Here is a 9,898-nt window from a genome sequence, read left to right on the forward strand (position 1 = left end):
CTGCCTAACCAAATCAAATCAAGTGAGGGTTTTTAATAATGAGAGGAAAGGATAGAACAGCTATTGAGAAGGGAAGCAATGGTGTCTTTATAACATAAATGTTATAAAGAGCAGCCCTTATTTTCTTTTTTATGGTTTCTAACTTTTCTTAATGAGTAGATATTAATTTTATGACAGACAGACTATCAGGATGACAATCAACAAACTCTGGGCCAGACTTACTGGGTAACACCAAGCAAGTTATCAAATATCTCTGTTAAATTTTCTGTCTGTTAAGATGGGGAGTCATAGTAGCACCTAGTTTATAAGGCTGCTCTGAGAACGTGTTCTCCAGAAAAACAGCACTAATGAGGGGGTGTATGGGTGTGTGGAAAAAGAATGATTTATTATAAATTGACTCGTGATTATGAAACATGTGACATAATCTTAGAGAAGTCCCAAGATCTGTAGTCAGCAAGCTGCAGACCCAGGAGAGCCAATGTGTAGGTCCCATCTGAGTGCAAAGGCCAGAGAACCAGGTGAGCCAGTAGTGTAAGTTCCAGTCCAAAGTCTGGCAAGTACAAGACCCAAGAAGAGCTGACACTTCATTCCAAGTCTAAAGGCCAGAAAAGACCAGTGCCTTAGCTCAAGCAGTCAGGCAAAATGAGTTTCCTCTTAGCATTTTCCTTCGATTAGGTCTTCATTTGGTTAGATGATGCCCACCCATGTTGGGGAAGATAATCTGCTTTACTCAGTCTACCAATTCAGATGTTCATCTCACTCAGAAACACCCTCACACACACATCTAGAATAATGTTTGACAAAATGTCTGCTCATACCATGACCCAGTCAAGTTGACATACTAAAATTAAACATCATATGCTTAGACCTGTACCTATACTCTCTCTCTCTCTGTGTGTGTGTGTGTGTGTGTGTGTGTGTGTTTATAATCTGGAAAAATATTACAAATAGGAAATTCAGTATATGAAAGTCCTATTTTCTCCAATCATGGTGAATATTCATATTACAGAAGGATTTGCTTTCTGAAAAAAAATTCATCACCATAGTAAATTTTGCATTATCTTTTCAATTTCAACCAATTTAAGAAAACATTTGTTGTTTTTTGTAGAGACAGGGTCTTGCTCTGTCACCCAGGATGGAGTACAGTGGCGCAATTATAATTCACTGCAGCCTTGAACTCCTGGGCTCAAGTGGTATTCCTGCCTCAGCCTTCCAAGTAGCTGTGACTACAGGCATACACCACCAAACCTTGCTAATTTTTAAATTTTTTGTTTAGATGGGATCTTGCCATGTTTCCCAGGCTGGTCTCGAACTCCTAACCTTGGCTTCACAAACGACTGGGATAACAGGCATAAGCCATCATACCAGGCCCCCGTTTGTTTGTTTGTTGGTTTGTTTGTTTTTGAGACGGAGTTTCACTCTTGTTGCCCAGGCTGGAGTGCAATGGCGTGATCTTGGCTCACCACAACCTCTGCCTCCCAGGTTCAAGCAATTCTCCTGCCTCAGCCTCCCGAGTAGCTGGGATTACAGGCATGTGCCACCATGTCCAGCTAATTTTGTATTTTTAGTAGAGACAGTGTTTCTCCATGTTGGTCAGGCTGGTCTCGAACTCTCGACCTCAGGTGATCCACCTGCCTTGACCTCCCAAAGTGCTGGGATTACAGGCATGAGCCACCACACCTGGCCAAGGCCCCCATTTCTTAATACCTACTATGAACTATACTCTAACCTGGGTGTACAGTTGAATAATCCATAGGTTTAGTGGATAATTCTGTGTGTTTATAAAGATAAAACTTACACAGTTTAGGCTGGGCACAATAGCTCATGCTTGTAATCCCAGCTTTTTGGGAGGCTGGGGTGTGAAGATTACTTGAGCTCAGGAGTTTGAGACCAGCCTAGGCAACACTGTGAAACCCCATCCTACCAAAAAACAGAAAAGTTAGCCAGATGGGGTGGTGCATTCCCTGTAGACCCAGCTACTCTGGAGGCTGAGTTGGGAGGATTGTTTGAGCCTGGTAGGTTGAGATTGCAGTGAGCTATGATCATGCCACTACACTCCAGCCTGGGTGAAAGAGCAAGACCCTGTCTAAAAAAAACTAAATAAATAAACTGAAAAAAAATTAAAAAATTAGATATCTGCATTAAAGATTATTTGTATTATCTGTTTATACAGAGATTTCTTACTAGACAAGAGTGCAATAAACCCTTGAAAATCAACTTCAAGGAATGGATTGATCACAGTTGCCCTCTCAGTTACCAGAACTAAATGATTTTCAATTCCCAGTCTTTTCCATTTGTACATCACTTGACAAGATTCACTGCCACCTCCTGGGCAGGCACTTCTCTTATGGCTTCAGCAAAACTATTGTCCCCGATTCACCTCTATTCTCCTTCACCCCTTCTTCTCTGGCCCCATTTTCTAGCTCCTCACCCTGAGTCTGCCCCTGGAGTATTGGTCAGTTTCTGGGTTTGAGCTTCTACCCTCTCAGATAAACTATCTTCTGTTTGTGCATGTTTGCAAGGTTTTTCTTTCACAAATCATTATCTCCACCTCCACATTGTCTCTGGCCAGCACCTGACCAGCACTTCTAATTGAGTACTGGACTCCATGGAGGAGTCTGTCCTTTAAATAGCAAACTCAACATGGCCAAAGCAAAATTTCTTCTTGACTTCAAGTCTTTTTTCCTTCTTGTACTGTTTAAGCTAATTACTTCATTTTCTTTCCATTAACATCAACATAGTTTATTCTGTTTGATCGATAACATATTTCCAGTTAATGAAGTCTGAATTGATGAAGACTTATGTACTTACTGTCTTTTAGATTATCATCTGTGGAAGACAGATCATCTGTAGTTACTTGTCTCAAAGCATAGAGCTAAAAGTCGTTCAGCATTACATTGGTCAAGATGGACAAGCTGTAGTTCGGGAACATTTTGACTGCCTCACAGCCAAACAGAAACTGCCTTCATATATACTAGAAAACAATGAACTGACAGAGCTGTGTGTGAAGGCTAAAGGAGATGAAGACTGGTCAAGAGATGTGCGCCTGGAATCCAAAGCCCCTGAATACAGCATTGTCATTCAGGTTTGAAAAGAAGTTCAATCTAGAATAGAGCAGCTTTAACATTGAAATTTTCTCAAAATGTTCTTTACTTGTATAGCACTTAATTTATTAAAAAGTGATATATAAAAAGGGGGGGAGAAAGGCTTTGAATAGTACTTCTCAAACTGTTTACTCCCCATCCCACGACAATACATTTGTATCAGTTCCAGTAGTTCTTACAGCCAAGACTCTGTCCCTCCCAGATGCAAGTGATATCTTGAAAAAGATTCTGCTGCCCCAGCGTTAACAGTGGGGTGGGACTGGGGGTGGTATCCTCCTCACTTAAGGATTTTTGTGATGGTCTGTTACTTTATCTCTTCCTCAGTCTTTACTATCATCACTTTCATTCCCATAAAGGATAAATTCTCTTTCATTTTGCCACTCAGTCTTATATCTCTCCTTATGCAAATCTCTTTGTCTTTATGGAAAGAGTTGGCCCCATTGACTCACTGCACATTTGCTTTATGCCATAATGAAGTCTGTTTTTGCTTAGTTTTTTTTTAAATAATGGCTTTTTCTCTATAACTTTAAACTCTTTTTAATCTTCCAAACTGATATATCTGTGCCTTATTTTGATTAATTAGTAAACTGCTTAGTATTCAATAGGACCCTTTTCTATTTCATGTGCAGGTGCCATCTTCAAACAGTTCCATTATTTATGTCTGGTGCACAGTTTTGACTTTAGAACCCAACTCTCAAGTGCAACAACGAATGGTGAGTGCTTTCCCAATCCTAAAATATGGTATATGACTCTGACCTTTCCTGTTCTGAAATAAATTAAGGTCAGAGTGACCTAGGGAAGAGATTTATTGCAAGTTTGTTTCAGCATCAAACAGCTGGAATACTGCAACAAAGCAAATATGAAAGTTGTTCTGTCCTTTTATTTTTATAGATTGTGTTCAGCCCTCTTTTTATCATGAAGAGTCATCTTCCAGACCCCATTATCATACATTTGGAGAAAAGGAGTCTGGGATTGAGTGAAACACAAATTATTCCAGGAAAAGGGCAGGAAAAACCACTGCAAAACATAGAACCTGACCTTGTACATCACCTGACATTCCAAGCAAGGTACTAGAAAAATCCTTCCCTACATTTTCCTAAGAGAAATTAGGTAGAAAAGTAACCTTGTACTGGGGAGGGTTGGAGGTGGGTGGGAAGATGGGAGTGGAGGGAGTTTTTTGTATGATTTCTTATCTTATGAGAATGTTATTTTAAAATTGCCCTGCCTAGTGACCTCTTATTCTCATCTGTAGTTTTAGATAAAAATCAGCCTTTCTCATTAAGCACAGATATAACCAAGAGGAATCATCAGAAATTTTAATTTAGATTTCATTGACACATGACTTTTGTAGTGAAAGAAGATGTGAATAGAGATCAACACCCAGGAATTGGGTGGGGGAAGAAAGAGGAAAAGCCAGGGCCCAGATCATCCACACACTGTCCCATAAATGGACTCTATCTACCAAAAAGGTGTTGGTCTGTAATACATTTGTAGTTAGATATTTTTCAATAAATTGTAGACTACTTTAGAAATCTGATATTTATTCTTGGTTTTTCTTTCAATTTCCTAGAGAAGAATATGATCCTTCAGATTGTGCAGTTCCCATCTCAACATCCCTCATTAAGCAAATAGCCACTAAGGTACACCCTAGAGGCACAGTTAATCAGATCCTTGACGAATTCTATGGGCCAGAAAAGTCGCTTCAACCCATATGGCCCTATAATAAGAAGGATTCTGACAGGTAACATTCTTCAGTGATCTTTTTCTACAAAAATTTCTCAATATTAACAAATGATCATTCACAAAAATATTAAATACTATAAGTGGTGTGTGCATGTATGTGTCAGATTCTTACCTTTTATCATCTAGTAGGTGTATTTTGTAGATTTCTTTATTCATGATCTAGATCATAATTGCATGAAAAGTTGCTTTCTCCTACATGCAAATTTAGCATTGAAAGATTCTGGTATGAGGAGGTATCATGCAGGAGCATGGTGTGTTTGGAATCTTTAAACATATTTCACAAATATTAAAGTTATCATATTTCACTGAGTCTCTTGGATGTGGTGTTTGGAACAGGAATGAACAGCTAAGTCAGTGGGATAGCCCAATGCGAGTGAAGCTGTCAATCTGGAAGCCATATGTTAGAACTTTGTTGATAGAACTTCTGCCCTGGGCCCTGCTTATCAATGAGTCCAAATGGGACCTCTGGCTATTTGAAGGAGAGAAAATTGTTCTACAGGTTCCTGCTGGCAAAATTATTATTCCTCCTAATTTTCAGGTACTACAATTTTTTAAATTAATATGAATTCTTATCTCTCAACAAGTAGATTTTATTGTAAAGTTGTGTTTATGATCTTCACAGAATGAATCAGTTGTGAAAAATTCTTCTTAGATGCATATGTAAGAGGTATGGAATGGTCTTTGAATATTCAAGGACTTTTCTGATGTCTTTTTTTTTTTTTTTTAACCATCAACACTATTGGTGCTTGAGTTACCATTAAATTTGATAACTTGGATTAGTTACATTCTCATTTCCATTGGTATAGGGTATTTGACAAGTATTCGGGCTGGTCTATCAGTATGTATTAAGGAAATATAGCCATCATGTGTGCTTATCCATACCTTAGGTATTCTTTGCTGTTCTTCTGGAAATTCTCTGCAATCTGCAAGATACTGAGGATTTCAGAGCAACTGTTTTTGTCAGGGCCCCTTTTCCTTTATAAGTGGACTTGGATGTTCGTAATTATGGATGTCTACCCAGTTGTTGATTATAACAACATGGAATGATTACTGACACACAGAGAAACCTAATTGCAAACCAAAATATCACAGGAAGATTTTATATGCTGTCACAAAACCTTCTTCATAAGGCTAGTCTGTTTCAAGAAGACACACAAATCTATTAAAAAAAAAAAAAAGAGTAAAAGGAACTCCTAAATACAATGTCTTTCTGATAGAGAACAATTTCAGAATCCTTTTTTGAGCTCCAGGTCATAAACATCTTTATTCAATTGTATTTTTTCTTTTTTTGTAAAATAATCAGATGATGTTACCTTATGGAATTGGAATGTTGACCTATGTGGACCTAATGTTACATATTATTCTCTTGTCAAATGAGATGAAACCTTCAGTTTTTAAAGCCTTTGGTATTTACAGGGTAGTCACTGTTTGGATATGGTTTTCCCCTCCCTCCCGTAAATATGAATTCCACTGTGAGTACAAAAATAAAAATACATTGGGAGCCAAAATAAAATGTATGTTGCCATTACAAACACACACACACACATACACACAAACACACACACACACACACACAAACCATGGAGGGATATTTGGTTGCCTTAGTAGACCTATTATATAATATTTTTAAAACAGCCTGAAGATTGAAGTAAAAAATATCAAAGTTAAGAAAATCACTTTATAATCGAGGCATTATTTTTCCAGGAAGCTTTTCAAATTGGAATATACTGGGCAAATACAAACACTGTGCACAAGTCAGTAGCAATTAAACTGGTCCATAACCTGACATCTCCAAAGTGGAAAGATGGAGGTAATGGTGAAGTTGTGACATTGGATGAAGAAGCATTTGTTGATACTGAAGTAAGACTTGGTGCTTTTCCAGGACATCAGAAGGTAAGATCAAAGTCTGTGTGGCTGGGAGGAAATAGCATGCCATCCCCTTAACCTGTTTAAAATGAATCTGCCTTGTTCTTTTTAATACCTTTTTCATATTACTTGTTCTAAACAATTTGTAACAGTAAAACATTTGATTTCTTAACTTCTTAGACCTCTCTGTTTTACAGTGCTTTTTTTCTTTACCAGTGATAAAAGCTGTGTCACATAATTTATCCAATAATTGTTCTATTTCAGAATACTCAGCAGTCACTTGATTTATAGTATGTGGGGAGAAAATGAACTTACTCCAAAATATCCACAAATTGTACTTGGCCTCCTTCTTTAGAGCAGAAAGTAGAGTCACTAACATTCTGAGCATAGAGTGAAAGGACAAAGGCTCCTCCTGCAGCAAAGGTTATATTTTTGGAAAAGACATCCTGAGCAAAATTACGTGGATCAATTCTAAATCTCCCCTAGAACCATGGTTATAAGAGGAAGTTATATTCTTGAACAGTGGACTGGTGTCCATGTTTTAGAGGTAGATACAAAAAACATAAGTTATTTAAATATAAATGGTATGTGCTTTTCAGTATAAATCTAAAGTCTATTAAAACCAACTAGCTGAATAATATAACTAATCACATTATGTATGAAAGTACAATATCACAGTGTACCGTGCAGAAGTTTTATGCTGTACTTCTAATATCATCATTATTTTAGCTGTCCCAAATTAGAAAAAGAAGGGATACTTCATCAAAGTAGTAGAATTCAGAATGACCTTTTTCAGGGGAGAAGTTAGATTTTTGACAGGTGTCTTTGAAAAGTCTTTTGAGAAAAGTTAGGGTCATTTGGTGACTTTTAAAAAAATAAATTTCCCTGATACAAAGAAATTGGTCTTTCTTCAGCATTCAAGGCTGGTATCCATTTCCTCAGAGTTGTCTGGGCAACACATGTTTATACTCTGACAGCCAAAGTACTGTAACATGGGTGTAAATGGCAAAGAGCTGTAAGCATGAATCACCCAAAGTTGAATAGTTGTAAGTTGAGAACTACCATCAAAACCTGGAAAAAATGTTATAATATTCAGTCAACACCCAATACCTCTAGCACCTAACAAAGTAGCCACAGCAAGTGTTGAATAAATGTTTGTGAATCAATGAATGTACTGTTGGAAAACATATTGATGTCTCATTATGCTTTGGTAGTGACTCAGGACCTCTTTATACTCTTTTTAGTCTCAGGACCCCTTTATACTCTTAAAAATTATTGATTACCCCCAAAGACCTTTTGTTTCTGTGGGTTATATCAATATTGACCAGATTAGAAATTAAAACAGAAACTTTTAAAACACAAGAATATACAAAGATATATTCCATTAGCTATCACAGTAATAACATCACATGTCATGTACCTCTGGAAAACTCCATTGTACATTCATGAGAGAATTCAATTGTAAAAGATTAATAGCATCTTACTATTATTATACAAATAGTTTTGACCATGGGACCCCATGCCCAGAGATCCCCTGTGGGTCCCCAGACCACCCTTTGAAAACCAGTGTTCTGATATTATTAACTAGATGGGTATGTTTAAGCAAAAAACATCTTCTCTGAGCATCAGTTCCTTGCATAACATGGTAAGGTAATGAAATGATACGTGTAGTGGTTAAGAGCAGCACCACAGAGCCAGACTGCATGGGTTCCAACCCCCTAGTTAGACCCTCTTCATCTTTGTGACCTTGGGGAAGTTACTTAACCTCTTTGTGCCTCACTTTCCTGTTCTGTAAAATGGGGTTAATAATAGTAAGTCCCCCATATAGGTACTGTGAGGATTTTTTGAGTTAATACGTATACAGCACTTGAAACTAGTAGAACATAATATTGCAATATATGAAGGTCAATCCTTATTGTCTTCGTTGTTGTCATTACTGAAGTTTTTAGAACTCTCCTTGGTTCATCATAGTCATTTGCGAGGTAGCTACTGGGAGACCATGAGGAGGAGGAGGAGGGAGGCTAGGTGGAATTCTGCCAAGATGAGTGGCAATTATTTACATATACCTGCTTTCTAAATAAACACTTTATGATGTTATTCGTCAAACAACCGGAAAACAAGTCTTTTATCTGTCACTACATAACAGCAGCAAAAGTAAGAGGGTTGCTAAAGCACCGTGTTGTAGACTGAATACCGACAGGGGCCAGAACATTTCTGAGATTGAAAGGAACACCATTAAGTATTCTGGGGAAAAAAAATGGTAAAATTGGTACTGTCCTGGTAGACAATTAGATAAAATAACCTTTTAGGAATACTCAAGAGATTTTAATATGCCTTACAGTATTGTCAAAATTACTTTTTTCTCAATTATCTTGTAGTTATGTCAGTTCTGCATTTCCTCCATGGTACAGCAAGGTATACAAATTATTCAGATTGAAGACAAGACTACAATAATCAATAATACACCATATCAAATATTTTATAAACCACAGCTATCTGTCTCAAGTCCCCATTCTGGAAAGGAGGTAAGCAAATCATAACATGATTCTTTTGTCTAAGTTTTGATAAAGAAACAATAAATAGGATCAACTTCTCTTTAACCTACAGCAAATGAAAAGCTAACCCTGAACGTAGGTAAAGAGAAATTCACTTATTTTTGTTGTAATTAAAACCATGAATGTCATGGTCACTGCTTCCAAGGTAATTAATGAGCAGAAATCCTACCAAGAAGGAGGCCCTGACACACTGCTGGATTAGTCCTGCCTGTGCCCGATCTGCACAGAGGCTCCAGCCCAGTCCTCTAGCATGCTCACTAGACTCCTACAAGCAGACACATAGTCCTGAAGGACTCCTGGGTCACATGGAAAAACACATCTGTCTCACAGGCTGCAGTGCCTGGGGGAGACGTGCAGGCAAAAGGCTAGGGCCTAACTGAGCTGTGGATCTGCCAGCAGTGAGCTCTGTGGTTATGAGGAGAATAAATGTAGAAATGTACTAGCTCATTTATGTTAACATCTTGATGGCAGAATATATGGAAAATAAATCTAAATATCAGTTCTTTGTACAGTTAAAATGAATAGTTATATTTTAAGAGAGGAGAGTTGTTTTTTTCTCTCTCTCTCCATTGCATCTTAGATGTTTTCCTTTTTTTTTTTTTTTTTTTTTTTTTTTTTTTTTTTTTTTTT

General features: G+C 37.5%; 1 protein-coding gene across 1 annotated transcript in view; it reads left to right on the plus strand.

Annotated features, from left to right (window-relative positions):
- The window catches only part of LOC111520902 (vacuolar protein sorting-associated protein 13B), an 883,038-nt gene that overhangs the window by 819,503 nt on the left and 53,637 nt on the right, over positions 1–9,898 (plus strand). Inside the window, exons 45-51 of the mRNA XM_026454936.2 lie at positions 2,822–3,085; positions 3,734–3,817; positions 3,996–4,171; positions 4,675–4,845; positions 5,184–5,385; positions 6,552–6,740; positions 9,092–9,238. Coding sequence (XP_026310721.1) covers positions 2,822–3,085; positions 3,734–3,817; positions 3,996–4,171; positions 4,675–4,845; positions 5,184–5,385; positions 6,552–6,740; positions 9,092–9,238 — 1,233 coding nt within the window. The remainder of the gene's footprint in view (positions 1–2,821; positions 3,086–3,733; positions 3,818–3,995; positions 4,172–4,674; positions 4,846–5,183; positions 5,386–6,551; positions 6,741–9,091; positions 9,239–9,898) is intronic.

This window comes from Piliocolobus tephrosceles, chromosome 7 (genome assembly GCF_002776525.5).
Source record: "Piliocolobus tephrosceles isolate RC106 chromosome 7, ASM277652v3, whole genome shotgun sequence".
NCBI lineage: Eukaryota > Metazoa > Chordata > Mammalia > Primates > Cercopithecidae > Piliocolobus > Piliocolobus tephrosceles.